Genomic DNA, 18,370 nt, shown 5'->3' on the forward strand with positions numbered 1-18,370 from the left:
GTGTTGGGGTGTAACTCTCACCGCACTGCTCATTCAGGTCATCACCTGGTGCATAGAAATGGCTCATGTCAGGGGGCCCATGGGCTGATGGCAGCCAGAAAGAAAGCGAGCACACCTTGCCTGTCCAGCTGAGCCTCCTCCCTGAGGTGCAATTGGTGACTGCATCTCCACACTGTGCATGGTGGGGCACTTTCTGATGATGGAAGCTGTTTGGTTTTTTTTTCATTGAATGCTCCCCAAGACTTCACATACAACCCCTTCCCCTTCACTGCAGAATAGTTCAATTTTTTTAGACCTTTGGCATTTGGCAATGGAACAGTTTACCCCTGGAGTTATACTCAGGATCTGACCTCTGGTAACATACTGTTTTGTTTTGTTTTCTCTTTTTCTCTCTTTCCCCTGACAGCATGATGCTGACATCCCTGAAATCCACAATCAAAATCCCTGCTCAAGAAAAGCAAACAACCCCCCCCCCCGTTTTTTTTTTTGAGAGGCCATGTGACCTTTCCACCTGCGCATCCGTCTTCCCGCACCACCCCAGGGAATGCCGCAGCCGGTTTTGCGGCCGGCTTCCCCGTAGGCAGGGCCGGCCTCTGCCGGCCCCCTCGTTCCGCTGCGGACAGCAGCATCCCCACGCTGTGCTGAGGCAGGCCGCTCGCCCCGCAACGCGCCGCGCCGCGCCGACTCCCGGAGCTGCGGGCGGATATGGCGGGGTCCGGCGGGGCGGCGGCGCCGCTGGTGCTGTACCACTGGACGCAGTCCTTCTCCTCGCAGAAGGTGAGGGCGGCAGGGAGGGGGCTCGGGGCTGCCGCGGCGGTGGGGAAGACGGGGGCGAGCCGCCTCGCTTCGCCTGAAGGGCGGCTCCGCGACGGGCGCGGCCTGCAGGCTGAGTGGAAGGGCGCGGAGGTGCGGGTGTGCAGGGGGTGTCCGTGGAGCTCGCTGGGGGTGAGCAGGGCAGAGTGCGGGGCCTGGCACGCAGAGCAGGAGCCGGCCTGCCGAGAGGAGCTGGACTGTGCATGCTGCATCCCTATCTGCTACATCACAGAATCATGGAATGGTTTGGATTGAAAAGGACCACAATGATAATCCAGTTTCAACCCCCTGCTATGTGCAGGTCGCCAACCACCAGACCAGGCTGCCCAGAGCCACATCCAGCCTGGCCTTGAATGCCTCCAGGGATGGGGCATCCACAACCTCTGTGGGCAACCTGTTCCAGTGCATTACCACTCTGTGTGAAGAACTTCCTCCTAATGTATAAACCTCCCCTGTCTCAGTTTAAGACTATTGCCCCTTGTCCTATCACAATCCACCCTTGTAAACAGCCGTTCCTCTTCCTGTTTATACACTCCCTTCAAGTACTGGAAGGTCGCAATGAGGTCTCCCCAGAGCCTTCTTTTCTCCAAAATCTGGTCGTATTTTTCCAGGTGCGCCTAGCCATCGCTGAGAAAGCGCTAACGTGTGAAGAACATGATGTAAATCTGCCCCTGAGTGAACACAACGAGCCGTGGTTTATGCGCTTAAATGCTTCCGGAGAAGTACCCGTCCTCATCCATGGGGAAAATATTATTTGTGATGCAACGCAGATCATTGATTATCTCGAAGCAACGTTTGTAGATGGTAATCCTATAGGCGTTTCAGTCCATTGTCTTTCTCACATATACAAGTATCATGCAGCAGTGTCAGAGCTGGATCTGTATCAGTTCGTGTTTGTTTTGTTCTTTATGGCAAAATCTTTATAATCCTGCAAATAAAGAGGCTGTGCTGGTGCTGGGTGGTATGGGACAAAATGCCATCCTTTAATGTGGTCTGGTCCCATCTTCCAGTACCTTCATGAGGATCTGTAAATGAACATGCTGCTGTCTTTCTTACCCATTCTGGTAGCACGGAGAAGTAGAAAAATGACAGCACTGTGCTGTGCTAGTTCTGCTCTGAGGCTGCCACGGAACAGGCTGTATTCAACAGAATTGCAGAACTGCCATTGTCAGACAGCTCCTACTTTTCTGCAAGAGAGAGAATAGTGGTCATTGCGGGTCAGTTCCAGAATAATCGCAGGGATAAAAAAGGAAGTAGAACAAATATGTTATTTTTGGAGACAAAATGGAATAAAGGGGTAAAAAGTAGGAAGAAAATACTTGTATATAGTTGCTTTTGACATTGTTTGTATCTGTGTTACTGGAAATAGCCTTTCTCAATTTTGAAGAAAATGAATAACTTTCTTTTCTTTGGATTGAAAGAGGGAGCATTTTTGTGTTTCAGGGGTTCGATGGTTCTGCTGTAATTTCTAAGGCATGAAGAAAACTTCACATGACGGGCAGTTTACACTGGTATTTTGGTCACATGAGGGAGCAAAGTGTGGATAGATTAAGGGCAGGATAAAACTCGATGTTGTGTGCAAGAGTACTTACAATGATGCTATGAATTGGTTTTCTCTGAAGCAGTATTCAATTTTCACAGCACTTTGGCTTTAGTAAGGTTTCAGATGTAGTAGCTTATTTGAACCTCTGTTGTCAGAGTGAGAAAGGGTTGTGTGCCACTGTAATCTGTTCCTGGAAGTACTGCATAGGTGCTGAATCAGCTTTGCTGGTTTGAAGGCCTCTTAAGTAAACGCTTTTGTAGAATGCTGCATTGGAATGGGATTATTCAAATGACCAAAGTATGTATGTGTACATTTTGCCAAGGTATTGAGTAACAGTGGGGAGTAGCAAAGCTCTTAATGGTCGTGTCATTCATGATAGCTGGACTAAGTGAAGTAACTTTGGAAGTACTGTTCTTCTCAGTCACATGGTTCTTCTGTTTTTAGCTTTTGTTTTGTATTGCAGCAGAAGTGCCAAGACTAATGCCGGAAGAAGGGAGCATGTATTATCCAAGGGTGCAACACTACAGAGAGCTTCTAGACTCCTTGCCTATGGATGCCTACACGCACGGCTGCATTCTGCACCCTGAGTTAACTGTGGACTCCATGATTCCAGCCTATGCTACAAGCAGAATCCGTAGTGCGTACTGTTATAGATCTGAAGGCATATCATATAATAAGATGTTGGATTACGTTCATCTTGTGTCTTTAGTGTGTCTTAAGCAGAATACATTGGGCACATATTTCTGATTTTAATTTCAGTGCTCAGTAATTTGTGCGTATACTTTTTATTTGTTTTGTAACCTGTTAGCATTTGAAAATGGAAATGAGGAAGTGTTACTATTGAGATGTCTATGGAATTAATCTTCCAAATGATGGAAAATATGCTGCATGAAACAAAATGACAGCTATGACAGGTGTAAATATTTTATTTTCTGATCTCGTTTCATGCTTGTAGAGAAGTTTCCAGGGAACATAACTGGATGGAAGTAGCCTATGTTCATCTGACAAATGGAAATCATTAAAGCTCAGTTTAAACCCTGTGTGCAAATAACACAGCAATATAGAATCAGGATAAAGGATGAAGTAGAGTTCTGATAGAATCAATGGTAAAATATTCCTTGATTTCCCTCAAGTCAATATTTTACCTGGAGGACTTTTCTACACGTACCATTTTCCCATGGAAAAATGTATTAAAGGAGCAGAGGAAATAACTGCAGGCTATGTAGCTCATTTCCCTGTATACCAGAGAAATCAGAGAACCTCTCCACATGAACCTGGTTTCAAATCCAGTAGTTTTCAGACGTGCTTAATTTAAACTCTTAGCAAACAGTCTTTCAGTTCTCACAGCTCTTTTTTCCTTTCTTCTCTTCCTGGATTTGGACACCAGAACTAGACTTTGTATTGTGTTCCCTTTGGTATCAATTAGAGGCTAACATTTAATACTTTATTTGTATTTTAACACTGTATGTATATTCAAGAGCTCCACTGTTCCCTTCAGCCACAGAGTTGTATGAGGAATCCTTGTTCAGCTGATTAATGAACATGACTTCAGTTTAACTTTTCAGAACTGTTTTCAGACTTACAGCATTCTCTACAAGAAACTTGGCCTGTATCTTCTGTGAACTGTGCCTTTTGCTTCAAATTATACTTCATATCGGATCACACTGAAACAGATAGTGCTCACTTAGGCTCACTTTAGCAGCCAGTCCAGGCCATTGGATATCACTGCCATGCTGAATATGTAATATAGAAAATGATACCGTCTACCATAATTGAAGTGCCACTTCTCAAATTTTTTGTGTGGTATTTTTACACAAACTACTAATAAATTCCTGTGAATTGGAGTGGGTTTGGATAGCTAATGTAATTCCTTTGGTTTTCTGTGTTTTTTTTTTTAATATCAGGTCAAATAAGTAATACAGAATCAGAGTTGAAAAAGCTTGCAGAAGAAAATCCAGACCTTCAAGATGCCTACATAGCAAAACAGAAGCGCCTTAAAGTAAGAAAGCTTTTTTGTGTTCCAGTCCTTTATTATCAGCTTGTTAGTGTCAGATTTTTTCTGTCATGATATAAACATTTGTTTCACCTGTCATTACCAGTATAGTCATGCAGTGGTTTAACCCTACAAGGCGTGAAGCAGTCTATCCCCCAAATCAGCTACACGCTTCAAGTGTGTGCTGAAGTGTTGGACTGGTTCCACTGACTTCATAGGTAAGTAGATATCAGCATTGGTGTTGGGATGTTGAGCACAATACAGGACGAGGCAAACTGTGCTATCTAACATCTTTAATATAATTTCTTGAGCTGTCTGAGTTGTTAGGAGTACCCAAAAGTTATGTGGAGAAAATAACTACATTTTATGAATAAGCACTGTAGTATCTTAAGTAGAAGTTTATCTTACAGAAATGTGAACTCTATACATTAAGAAACTAACATGTACATATGTTTAGTCTAAACTGCTGGATCATGATAATATAAAATACCTAAAGAAAATACTGGATGAACTGGAGAAAGTTTTGGATCAGGTTGAAACTGAATTGCAGCGTCGAAATGAAGAAACACCGGGTAAGGAATTATTGTTGCTAAATCCTGTTGATGCTTATGTTTGGGGTAACTGAGTAAAGTGGTAGACAGCATCATTATGGGCCTGTTTTAAATACATCCAAAGTGATACTTTTAGCATACAGTGATCTGACTTCACGGAACAGATTAATACTGTTTAAAATACTTGTTCAGTTTACTGCTGCTGTTAGTGAGTGGAAATCTTAGTGCCTGATCACATTTCAGCATATTGTGAGTATAATTAGTTGCACAATTTTAGAGTATCTTGTAAACAAAACAAGAATAGCTGTAACTACAGAATGTTATTCTTGATGTTGTAGTTGTGGAACTCAGTTTACTATAATAATCTTGACTTTAATGGTAAACACAGTTTATTTAAAAGTAAGGTTTCATTTAAATACTATAAGGACATAGGGTGCTAGTATTTGTAGCATGTTCAGAATTAGCAACTTAGATAAGTGCTTTAATCATTGCACAAGCCTGCTCTCTTGAAAACCTCGAGAGTGTATACCTGCCATCTGTCTAAATGAAAGTTGAGTTTTGTTTGAATGGGAGTAGCCCTCTTACTGAGATTCTGGTCCAACTCCCAGTAATTCCAATTAAAAATTCTTCCTCTGACTTCACTGAGATCTGCATGAAGCATCAGTCAGTATCAACTGCATCTGCTCAGGTCAGTAATAGTGCATTTGGCTCTGTAAATAGCTGTTGTAATAATTATGGGTTATCATTAAGACAGATTTGAAAAAGCAGATGAAAATCTAGGTTAACTTTTCTACTGAATCAACAGTGAAAGAGTTGCAGAAAGTGGTTTAGCTCACATAGGATAGTAGAAATCTGTTCAGCCAACAGCCTGTCACCATTCCCAGCAGGCCTTTACTTTCTGTGCTACACAGGCTTTCCAGTGAATCAACTTGTATGACATTGATGAGCTTATGGAAATTGGCAGACTTTGTAGGATTTAAGAAAACATATGACTATTAAATGCCTATTTTAATTTTGTCTGAGGTATTGACGTTTTGGGAGCTTGTGAACAGTGCTTTTATCAGTTGCTGGCTGATCTCTGAGCATTTGCTTCTCTTAGTACTGCTTAGATCCCTCATTGGTGCTGCCACTGCAGACAGTGGCTTTTACACAGGTTACCTTATTTGGTCTTCCCTTCTATCATCTTAATGCACTGGGTTAATTCCCAGATGGCCTTTCCACAATACAGGAAAGACTTAGAGACCATTCTTCCAGATCTGTATAGCTGGTTGAAGTGGACCAAAAGTGTCCTGTTTTGTGGGGTGCTTTCCTCAGGTGACAATTAACTTCAAAGGGATATTGCAAAGTTTCACTTTTTCTGTAGAGGGGCTGCTGAACATTCATGCCAGTGTTTTTGCATGTCTTCTATGTGGGAAAAACTGCAAAAAGTTGTAGATAGGGAGGGAATAGCATAGTCCTGAGATCTAAATTAGATCAGAGTGCTCACTGGCAGCTAGATTTCATATCCTAGGTTTCAAAAGCTTCCTATATAAGTCAGTGCAGATATGCCCTTCCGATGATCTGCATATCAGTGTAGTTAGAGTAGTGCTTGCTAAGTCATCTCAGGAAGATTTTGCTCCTTGCTTTGACTACACAGCTTTTGGGTAATGATCATTTCTGAAAAATCTTGATGTAGACAACACGGTTTTGGGTCTAGGAGGCACAGAAGGACAGGTGGCAGAAACTCTCTTCTTGTGGAGCTGGTGTGTTTGGTACACGTTAGTCATCTAATTTGTTTTTTTGACTTGAAAATCTTTAGCAAGCTAGAAGCTGTTGAGTGAACTACCATAGGGATATTTCACTTCAGACAAGATAATAAATTCTGAAGGCAAATAAATTCTGAGCTTTTCAGCAAAAGCTCAGAAGCCTTTCTCCTTTTTTGCTCCTGTTTAAGTTACTTCAGTTCAGAGAAATGAACTCAAGAAAAATAAATGTTTGCTGTGGGTTTCAATTTCTGAACCTGAAATGCGGTTCTTTCTTCCTTTACAAATGCAGGCTAGGCTGCTGAACCTAAGATTTTATGTGATTGTGTGAACAATGGAGAGAGGATGTGATCAGTGAGGATTGGTAAAATGTTCAGATCCTAGTATAGCTGCAGCGTTAGTGTTGTTTGCTAGTGTTTTGAAGTAGCACTGAACTAACCTAGGCAGTTTTCTACTTGTGTTTGTACCTCTTCAGCTCTTAATTCTTTATGTTTTATCTCTGATTAGAAGATGGAAGTCAGCCTTGGCTATGTGGTGAATTCTTCAGTTTGGCAGATGTATCACTTGCTGTCACGTTACATCGGTTGAAATTTCTTGGATTAGCAAGAAGAAACTGGGGAAACGGAAAACGGCCGAACTTGGAAGCATATTATGAGCGTGTCCTGAAGAGAAAAGCATTTCACAAAGTTTTAGGACACGTCAACAATATATTAATCTCAGCAGTTCTCCCAACTGCATTTCGAGTGGCCAAGAAGAGAGCACCCAGAGTTCTTGGCACCACCCTGATGGTCGGCATGCTAGCAGGAATGGCTTATTTTGCTTTAGTGTGTCTTCGGAAGAGATTTGCCAACATGATGTTATCAATTAGAACCAGACAAAATTATTCTTAGATTTGTTTACCCCTGGTGGTAAGTGGAGGCCATCTCTACTCCACCGGTAGACTATACCCAATAAAATATAAGGGTATAAGAAAGGTTATGTTTGTGAATTAGAACTTTCTCACAGTAATCATCTCCTGCAGTTGTATAATTTGATTGACAATGCTGACATATTTGCAGAAAATACATATGGGGGGGGGGGAGGGCAACAGGGGAAAGAATCATCATAGACTCATAGAATTGCTTGGGTTGGAAGGGAACTCAAGGATCATGAAGCTCCAACCTCCCTGCTCCAGGCAGGGCCACCAACCTCCCCATTTAATACTAGACCAGGCTGCCCAGGGTCCCATCCAATCTGGTCTTGATCACCTCCAGGGATGGGGCATCCACAACCTCTCTGGGCAGCCTGTTCCAGCACCTCACCACTCTCATAGTAAAGAACTTCCCTCTGACATCCAACCTAAATCTTCCCTCCTTCAACTTAAAGCCATTTCCCCTTGTCCTGTTGTTATCTGCCCTTTCAAAGAGTTGGCTCTGCTCCCGATTGTAGGCTCCCTTTTTTGGGCACTGGAAGGAAGATACTTTCTTTTCAGGTGTGGAGATGTAAAGGCTGTGATAGTTTTGTAGAAGTGGTTAGTGTTTCTATCTCCTTTACCTAGTAGCTGACCTGATTATAATATATTTATTTAATGGCTACAGGAGTGTGACAGCTTTTCACTGTGGGCAAAATTCATTACTGTGCAGAAACCAGCATTGTTAAAATACTGAAGATAGTACTTAGTTTAAATGCTCAGAGTAGGATTTGAGTGCCATGTAAGCTCCGTGCCTTTCATGTATGAGTTGAATATCTCTGTACTGATGAATGTCTACTGATTTGCAGTTGGATGTTTAAGAATGTATTATTAAGCAGCCTTCTAGAGCCACTTTTCTCCAAGTATGTTATTCATTCAGTAATGCAGGAAGAGACCTGAAAAGCATATAAATATCCATGATTTGTGGGCCACTTGAGTGAAATTCTTTAGAGGCATCAGCAGCCAGCAGATTCTGGACTTCTCTTGATACACAGATGAGAGTGCAACACTTGATACTTGCCTTTTTAATGTCTTTTGGGCAGCCTTTGTCCCAGCCAGATACCCAGTTCAGCTACAAGGCCTGGCTGAGTCACGCCAAACTATCCCAGTGCAAATGTCCTACTTTCATTCCTATCTCCTCCTTCTATCTTGCTCTTGTGGTGGCTTGATGCACTTTTCTCCATATCAGTGTCCCACATACACCCTCTTGTTTCCACTTTGAGCACTGGCTGGATTTTTTTGCATGTGACTTAGCTATGTTAGCAATTGCATGAGCCTCTATGAAATGTTTGCCCACAGTGTTCCACAGCCAACTAGATAATGTATGTACAACAATGCATTCTGTAAAAACAATTTAAGATAGTCTGGTTGGATAACCTATGTTGCAGGTTTAGCAACCTTTTTACTTAGAGAGTTATCATATTGGTGATAAGTGAAAAATATAGCTCGTTTTGGGAATAGATGCAGATTTCTTTGCAAAGCTACAGTCTTGTAGGGAAGGTGTAGAAAAACACCGATACTTTCCACAGCTCAGTATGTATTAACACTTCCATTATGTTTGAACTGAGCTCCCATTTCAGAAAGAAATGCCCATCTACCTGAAGGTAGACTTTGAATCATTTTGCTGAGAGAAAGCAGTGAGTAATTGCTGAGAATTCTGACAGCTGTTTAGTAAGTTTTCTGTATTCTTTCTGAATGTTCCACCAAGTTAACAAACACAGGGTAAACCTTGTAACTTAATACTTCCCTGGCATGTTCTTATGGCAGGCCATCTGTAAAATACACTCTGATCAAGTCACAGTAAAGTTCAATATTTATGACAGCTCCCTGTAGGATAGATTTAGTTTTTATTTTTTTTTTTTCCCTTTTTTTCTTTTTGAAATGTGTTAGTTTTAGTTAAGAACACACATTTCCACTTCTGTGCTGAGATATGGGGTAATTATTGATGAAGCTGTTCAGTTTTCCTTCTCCCCAAGCTTGATCGCTGTACGTCAGCTGGTGCTCATTGCTTCCCGGGATCTGCAGATATTGTTGGGAAGGACTGAACTGTCCACCAGATGTCAGTGGTCCTCCAGGGCATGCATGCCTCTGAGATGTACAGGAAATCATGAAGTTTTCACAAACAAGATGCTGATGATCTCAGTGTAAGATGGATAATGTGAGCATGCTCACGAAACCAGTAGTCTTGAGCCTTGAAACAACTGCTTTGGTCTACTGCAGGCTAGTTTTGTAATATTTATAAGTTTTGCTTGTGAGTAGTTTCTATACTAGTTAATTAAGATTGTTCAACAGAGAACAAAGCTCAAATGATGGCTCACATTAAAATGAATGCTACTGAATAGCAATTAAACTTGTCTGCAGGAATGAACAGGGATAAAACTTGCTGAGAAAAGTTTGGGTCCCTAGTTTTAATAAAGTTCTATTCAACTAAAGCTACTCACTTTCACAATCCTGAAATACAGTGCACAACATTGATTTCTGTGCAGGTGGCAGCAAAAGGCTTATCTGTGATTGTATTCTAAAGATTTTAAAATACATACACTATATATGACTCTTTGTGCACAGTACCTTTTGTGTGGTTCTTGTAAGTTTTCTTTTCAGCCTGCCTTATTTTCTTTGCTGAGTACCTCTGGATACTGTTTATATTGGATACACAGTCTTCTGATTTTCATTTACTATTTGCTCTCATATCATGCATCAGATAACATTTCATATCATGTCTTTATATGTGGGACCAGGAAAATAAACATAGATTCTGAGATTACTTTCTAGATTGGTTTATGTATTCTTTTGCAGTAAAACAAAGCACACAAAGCACATTTGAGATTTGTACAATATTGCTGTGAGTAGTCTGAAGCTGTTCAAGGAGAAAAGCCTTTGATATTTGAAAGGTGTCCAACAGATTGATCTGTGTGTACCTACAAACAGCAGTTCCAATGGCAGTTTTCTTTGGCTGGCTGGCTGAGCTGTATATGCACAAGGCTCAACAGAAGCTATTTAATGTTAAAATCTCACTTGAAAGAGGGTAAATTGTTTTTTGTTTTCAACCAACCTATTAAAATACAAACAAAATTTTTTCCCTAGTGAATGTGACTCTTGGTGTACATTGTTGCACTAGACACTCCATTCTGTAAGTTACTGTGACAAACAAAAAACGTGGTGTGTCTACACTGATGATCATAAGATGGTCGTAAGTTTTTATCCAATCTGCATTGGATAATCTTTCTTGTTAAGCAGAGGAATAGATAACAATACTTGTGGACTGCATATGCTTTCAGTGTTTAGAAAGTCAGCAGAGCTGCTATAATCAGACAGCTGGCAGAGCTTGACTTTAAGGATATTATGATATGCATGGTCTCTGGTCCAGGTTTGAGGTGGCCGTGATGTTAGCGTTAACCGGAATTACATGTGAAGCCCTTGCTGTGAAGAGTTTTTATCATCTAAACAGGAAAGAGAAACAAGACTGAATGGAAAGATAAATACAGAGAGTATAAACACGTTTTCCAAATTTGCATAGTCATACATCCACTGTTGCACTTGAAACTGTTGCAGATGCACTGTTGCATCACATTTTTAAGAGCATTTGTTAGTTAATGTCAATATCAATTTCAGAGAAAGGAGTTACTAGCATGTAGAGAGCAGACTGGTATGCCATGCCCAATTGCCAGTGTAGCAGGAGATGGAGTATCATAGAATCACCAAGGTTGGAAAAGACCTCCAAGATCATCTAGTCCAACCGTCTAGCTATCATCAATATTTCCCCACTAAACCATGTCCCTTAGTACGTCTAAACATTTCTTGAACACCTCCAAGGAGAGTGACACCACTACCTGCCTTAGTAGCCCATTCCAACTCCTGACCACCCTTTTGGATAAGAAATTTTTCTAATACCCATCCTGAAGCTCTCTTGGCACAACTTGAGGCCTTTCCTTCAGTAGTTACACAGGAGAAGAAGCTGACCTCTACGTTACCTCAACCTCCTTTCAGATATGAGGTCTTCCCTGAGCCACCTTCAAAATAAACCCAGTTCCCTCATTTGCACCTCGTAAGACGTGTGCTCCAGACCCCCTCACCAGCTTTGTTGCCCTTCTCTGGACACACTCCATGGCCTCAATGTCTTTCTTGCAGTGAGAGGCTCAAAACAGCAAAATATTCAAAGTGCATCCTCACCAGAGTTGAGTACAGGGGAGCAATCATCTCTCTGCTCCTGCTGGCAACACTGATACAAGCCAGGCCACTTGGCTACCTGGGCACACTGCTGGCTTTTGTTTAGTGGAGCACTCACCAACAATCCCAGGTCCATTTCTTCCACACAATCTTTCAGACACTCTGACCGAGGCCTGTAGCATTGCCTGGAGCTGTTGTGGCCGAAGTATAGGACTTAGCACTTGGTCTTGTTGAACTTCATTCCATTGGCCCAGCGATCCACCTGTCCAGATCCCCCTGTAGGGCCTTCCTACACGCCATCAGCAAACCCACTGAGGGTGCACTCAAGCCCCCCAACCAAATCATTAGCAAAGATACTGAACAAACAGCCTCCAGTACCAACCCCTGGGGAACACCACTTGTGACCAGTCACCAGCTGGATTTAACTCCACTCACCACCACTGTCTGGGGCTGCCCCTTCAGCCAATTCTTTACCCAGCAAAGAGTGTACCTGTCCAAGTCATGGACTACCAGCTTGTCTAGGAGAATAGTTTGGGAGAGTTTCAAAGACTTTGCTGAAGTCTAGGTAGACTATGTTAACAGGTTTTCCCTCATCCACCAGGCAGATCAGTCAATCATAGAAGGAGAGCAAGGTGGTCAAGCAGGACCTGCCTTTCATAAATCCTTACTGAATGGGCCTAATCCACCGGTTATCCCACACATGCTATATAATCTCAGTCAAGATGATCTGTTCCATAGCTTTCCTTGGCACTGAGGTAAACCTGACAGTCCTGAAGTTCCCCAGATCCTCCTTACAACCTTTCTTGTAGAAGGGAGTCACATTGGCAAGCATCCAATCCTCTGGGACCTCTCTGGTTAATCAGGAACACTGATAGATGGTGGAAAACAACTTGGCTATCACCTCTGCCAGCCCTCTCGGCACCTCAAATGGATCCCATATGGCTTCATGCACTTGTGAAGGTCCAGGGAGTAGCAGGTCTCTTAACCATTTCCACTTGAATCATAGGGGGTTTATTCTGCTCCCTATCCCAGAGTTCCAGGTCAGAGGGTAGAGTATTCCAAGGATAATTGGTCTGACTTTTAAAAACAGGTGTAAGTAAGCCACTGAGAACCTCACCCTTTTCCTTATCCTGTGGTTGCGTTCCCTGCTGCAACCCTCCTCTTACTGTTAATTTGTAAAAATGGAAATGAATGTACCTAGATAACTAGAGAACACTGTTCTGCATTAAGGCATATGATTCATTATTCTTTACTGAGACCTCCTTAATAAACTTATCTCATTGTTTAGATGATGTTAAACAAAGAGTTGTAAGGTTGTGCTTAGGCAATTTATAAGATGCACTGAGGAAACCAAAGGCATGTAGAAAAATTCCAAGAAAGCATGTTTTTTTCTCCCTGCCTTTATTTAAAAGGAAATTTTTAGTTTTGGTACAGTACCAAGACAAAAAGTCAGGCATTCAAAACTCAGGAAAGTCCAGAAGCCATAGTTCTTACAATACTATTAACTCACTCATATAGTGCTTCAGCAGCATTTTTATTTCAGTTTTTCTTTCTAAATTACAATCATGGTGCTTTACTTAATGTGCTATTAAAAACGTTGCACCACAAAATAATTGAGCTATATTCATTTTAGTACTGCATCAGAATTAATATTACTACATATTTTAAATATTCATAAATAGTTGTATAAACACGTTGTGTTAGCAATAAATAATAACATAATTCCATTTTGCTTTCAGATCTTTATATATATATATTCTGTATAATATCATTTTTTCTCCATTTCATAGTTTCTCCAAAACACAAAGGCAGAAGCCATTACAAGTTAATGAGGAACCAAAATAGGCCAGTGTTGCAGAAATGGGAGTATCAAGATTTCAGTTTTTAATAGTCAGATTCAGATGTGGTATTAATCATTATTTGAAAAAAAAAAAGAAAAAGGAAAAGGAAAAGGAAAAGGAAAAAAGGAAAAAGAAAAAAAAGTAGTGCATCTACTCACATCAAATCTGAATTTGATTTTAAAGTCATTATGCTATGAATCAGATTTTAAGACTTTGCCTTCAAAAGTTTTGCTTTAATTAACCTGTTAGAGACAATGAAAGCTGCACAATACCTTCCTGAAACAAAGGATATTTGCACAGATTAAGCTGCTGAAAGCTGTTTAAACTCTTAATATGGGCAGCAAACACAGAATAAAAATACTGTAATATGGAGTTATTTTTGGAATATATAATTCTTTTAAAAGAAGTCCAAGAATGTATGTTTAGGGCAGATTCCAGAACGGCATCATAAATTTTTTATTCTTTGGTTTTGAAAGAGAACCAAAAACTAAGGCTGACTTCATTTTTCTGTTGTGCAAATTGTGACTGTGATATAAAGAAACTTCATCAAACAAAAAGATAACAAATTTTCTCATATACACACATATATATTAAAAAGGGAAAATAGCTGTGTCCTGTTAAGAGTAGCGTAACAGATAAAGATTAATACTATCCTTGGTTGCTCTAGGGAATTCTCAGGACTCTTTTGCATAAAGAGAAAGATGGAAATCTTCTCCAAATGGCTGGCAAAACAGCAGTGCAGCAACATCAGTTGAGACTGCAGCTGTACATTTGTAGTATGGAAGTGGAAGTCTGGCAGTAAGAAATTCATTGCAATCCCACAGACTTGTGTGAAATGTGGGAGGAGAAGCAAGCTAAGCTTCTAACCCAATGCAAGTGGCAACGCTTAAACTCAGAAATCCCTGTTGGACAGGTGGATGTTCAACATGTCCTAAACATCTCTGTTTAATTTGGAATGACAGGATATATGAGTGTTTTATTCAGGCTGTATTGCTAATAGCTGTATCTGTTGTCAGCCCAGAGAAAATGCTTTGGTAAAGGCCCACATATTGAGACCTGGAATCAGGAAAGAATTCATATCTTGTGTTTATATTTCTGTGGAGAAAGGCTTAGAGGTGTATTTGTGAAGAAAAACATATCTTGTTTTTAAAGACACAGGAGGAAGAAAGACGATTTTATGAGGTTAACTGTTACAAGGCTAGGTTATTTGTGCTTAACATTCTCAAGACAGTCCAAGTGAGCGTTTTCAGAGCAGAAGCAATGAAGACAAGGCACTAGTCAGATCAACTGTGAAATTACCTTCATACATCTTTACTTAAATAAACAAATATTACTATTTAAAGACAAAAGACACCTTGTTTCCTCAGAGTAACTGCCTTGAAGAAAGACTAGAAATATTCTCTTGGTTTTCCAAACTTCAAAGTCTTTTGGCTCTTATAGAAGATTATGTTGCATAAACGAAAAACCAAGAGAGCTTTCTGCAGAGTAAGGACTCTAGAGGAGAGACAAGAATTACTGAATTACTCAGCAAGAATTAGATTTGAAATACAGGCTCTAGCTTAGTTGGCACCCTCATGTTATGGGAGCAGGAGAGAAAATGAACTGGGAAGATAGTTATGGAAACTTTGAAACAAGACCTGAATAAAGGAAAGTTGCATTAGCAGGCTGATTACCCTAAAATTTATTTTTACTTTTTTACTGCTTTTGTTTTTGAATAAAGAATATACTATGCTTGATGATAGAAACTACACTGCAGTGTGTGCAGTACCACAGTGTGGAGGAGAAGGAATCACCAGACGTAATTTTTTGTTAAGCATGTAGAGACTTTGCTTATTGTTTGTGAGAGTTTATCTGAACATCATTCTGTTAGAAGTTCTATAGGCAGAAAACAAGCATTATTACACATCACTGACACATTCAGTGACGATTCTGTTTATGAGATGCTCAGTAATTCAGCTAGTGTTTAAAACATTAATCCATAACAGTGTGAACTTCTGTGCTTAATTCTATCAATGATTTATTAGGTAATAATAAATTCTATGGTTTTGCATGTCTTGAAATTAATCTCACCGCAAACCTTGCCTCAAAAGTAGTTTTGTCCTGCTACACTGCAGTCCTTCATGTTGTGTTTGTTTGTGTGTGGTTCTAACCTGGGCTGGTTGCCCTGTAACCTACAGTTTCCTAGGTTACTGCTGGCTGCAAACACTTCCTGTAATGTTCCGTCTTGTTGACAGGCAATTTTGGAGCAAGAGCAGTCATTGTCTGATGTTACTGTATCACAATTATATGTTGTACTTTAGCAGTGATGGGCATTTGGCAATCTAAGTGGTGCTTAACAAGAATAAATGAGATTAATACTCTAATAATAAAATTTTATTTATTTGTGTCATGAATAGAAAAAAAAACAGGAATAGAATGCTTCCTTATTTTAACAGTTCTATCAGAGCTGGTGTAGTCCTAGCTTTGACTGTGGGAAAAAGAAAACTGGGGGAGGTTGGAGCCCACTTAAAAGAAGAAAGGGGACAAAACTTTAGACAGATTTCCATTTTTTTTTTCTTCATGAAATAATTATTTTAACGTTGTGTATTAATCACTGCTAGTGTAATTTGTATTTACAGTGTTTTGAGTGAGGACAAAATGGTTTGATGACTGACTGCCAAAATGGTTTAATTCAAAGTAATTGCTTGCTGAGGTTAGGAAAGTAAGGAATTTATCAAGCTTTATATGCTCTAAAGCAAAGTTCTTGGTAATAACAGCTACTTGGCATTAGCTGTAATTGATATGACAAATACTTCTGGTATTTCCTAACTTTGCATGAGAAAAATATATGCATATTTATAACTTTAATTTTCTTGAACACACAGATTGCATCATTTACAGAATCACTGAATCATGGAATTGTAGGGGTAGGAAGGGACCTCCAGAGATCATCGAGTCCAACCCCCCTGCCAAAGCAGGTTCCCTACACCAGGTCATACAGGTAGGCATCCAGGCGAGACTTGAATATCTCCAGAGAAGGAGACTCCACAACCTCCATGGGCAGCCTGTTCCAGTGCTCCGTCACCCTCACTGTAAAGAAGTTCTTGCGCACATTTGTGCGGAACTTCCTATGCTGCAGCTTATGTCCATTTCCCCTTGTCCTGTCTCCACGTACCACTGAAAAGAGACTGGCCTCACCACTATGGCCCCCACACCTCAGATATTTATAAACCTGGATTAGATCCCCTCTCAGTCTTCTTTTCTCAAGGCTAAATAGACCCAGTTCACTCAGCCTTTCTTCATAGGAGAGATGCTCCAGGCCCTTCACCATCTTTGTGGCCCTCCGCTGGACTCTCTCCAAGAGATCCCTGTCTTTTTTGTACTGGGGAGCCCAGAACTGGACACAGTACTCCAGATGAGGCCTTACTAGGGCAGAATAGAGGGAAAGGATCACCTCCCTCGACCTGCTGGACACGAGGGCACACTGCTGGCTCATGGCCAACCTGTCGTCCACCAGGACACCAGGTTCCTCTCTGCAGAGCTCCTCTCCAGCAGGTCATCCCCCAATCTGTACCGGTGCATGCAATTATTCCTCCCTAGATGTAAGACTCTACACTTGCTTTTGTTGAACCTCATCCAGTTTCTTACTGCCCAGCTCTCCAGCCTGTCCAGGTCTCACTGAGTGGCAGCACAGCCTTCAGGCTGTCAGCCAATCCTCCCTACTTCGTATCATCAGCAAACTTGCTGAGGGTGGCCATTATCCCCTCATCAAGCTCATTGATGAAGATGTTGAACAAGACCGGACCCAGCATAGACCCCTGAGGAGCACCGCTGGTTACAGGTCTCCAGCCAGACTCTGCACCACCAACAACGACCCTCTGTGCTCTGCCAGTCAGCCAGTTCTCAACCCACCTCACTGTCCACTCGTCTATCCCACACTTCCTCAGCTTTGTTATAAGGACGTTGTGGGAGACAGTATTTATAAATATAACTGAAAACTTTTTGCAGTAATATGTGATGGATGGTGCCAATTCTCCAGATCCTAAATAACAGAGGTCCGTTTACTATTGTGAATACTTCATCTGTAGCATAATGGTCTTTGACTGACTGCATATGAGAATATATCAGTCTAATTATCAAAGTTACTGAGAATTTAAAGCTCCCACCAAACTGTGCAAGAAGAGTGGTCCTCTGCAATCAGTCTCATGGTTGATGTGCATATTATTATTGCATATGACGCAATTAATGTAGGAATAATGTACAAAGGTAATCACAGAATCAGAGTCACAGAATCAAAGGTAAGGCTCAGAAGCAGATCATTTTCACACAATAGAATTCCTTAAACCACTTGCAAATAATAGGCATATCTGATGCAGTATGGTGTGACCATGATCAGTCTGATGGAGTGACAGTTTATCCAAAACCAGAAGATTCACTTCAAATAGGCTCATGAAAACTTTTTTCTTTTATAGCTGCACCAGCATTTTCTGTGTTTTATTTTTTGAAACTCATATTCAAAAAATCTAAATATGAGATTGAACCTTTACTAGTTAATTCACTCATTACCAATTGTAATTTTCTTATTCACCGAAGTTACTGTGGAAGCCACAAGGTTCAATGCGACTGCTGCAAAAGTTTTAAAACATAGTAATAATTGTTCAATCTGGCTCTCACTATTTCAGAGCTTCTCTATTGGAAGTTCAACAGAAGTGCAAGTACTTATTTGTGCAGTTTTTAAATTAAAGTTTTTCACTTCTGTTCTTGCAATGCAATATTGAGCTCAGTGCAGATT

The 18,370-nt window shown here is 40.8% G+C and overlaps 1 protein-coding gene across 2 annotated transcripts; it reads left to right on the plus strand.

Moving 5' to 3' along the window:
* Nucleotides 1–705: 705 nt before the first annotated feature.
* Nucleotides 706–7,684, plus strand: GDAP1 (ganglioside induced differentiation associated protein 1). Of its 2 annotated transcripts, XM_042869604.1 has the most exons (6): nucleotides 706–777; nucleotides 1,425–1,617; nucleotides 2,820–2,993; nucleotides 4,261–4,355; nucleotides 4,807–4,921; nucleotides 7,150–7,684. In XM_042869604.1, the coding sequence occupies exons 1-6, from the start codon at nucleotides 706–708 to the stop codon at nucleotides 7,530–7,532; spliced, it is 1,032 nt and encodes a 343-aa protein (XP_042725538.1). In that variant the 3' UTR covers nucleotides 7,533–7,684. The 2 variants fall into 2 exon arrangements, with proteins under 2 accessions (XP_042725538.1, XP_042725539.1); XM_042869605.1 differs by lacking the exon at nucleotides 706–777 and having other exon boundaries at nucleotides 1,445–1,617; nucleotides 2,823–2,993.
* The last annotated feature ends 10,686 nt before the right edge of the window (nucleotides 7,685–18,370 follow it).

This window comes from Lagopus leucura, unplaced genomic scaffold (genome assembly GCF_019238085.1).
Source record: "Lagopus leucura isolate 7727_CA_CO unplaced genomic scaffold, USGS_WTPT01 Super-Scaffold_100002, whole genome shotgun sequence".
In the NCBI taxonomy this organism is placed as follows: domain Eukaryota; kingdom Metazoa; phylum Chordata; class Aves; order Galliformes; family Phasianidae; genus Lagopus; species Lagopus leucura.

Coding starts and splice junctions, on each gene's coding strand:
- GDAP1 (XM_042869604.1), top strand. CDS start 706: ATGGCGGGGTCCGGCGGGGCGGCGGCGCCGCTGGTGCTGTACCACTGG. Junction 1,618..2,819: donor CGAAGCAACGTTTGTAGATG/GTAATCCTATAG, acceptor TTTGTATTGCAG/CAGAAGTGCCAAGACTAATG. Junction 4,922..7,149: donor TCGAAATGAAGAAACACCGG/GTAAGGAATTAT, acceptor ATCTCTGATTAG/AAGATGGAAGTCAGCCTTGG.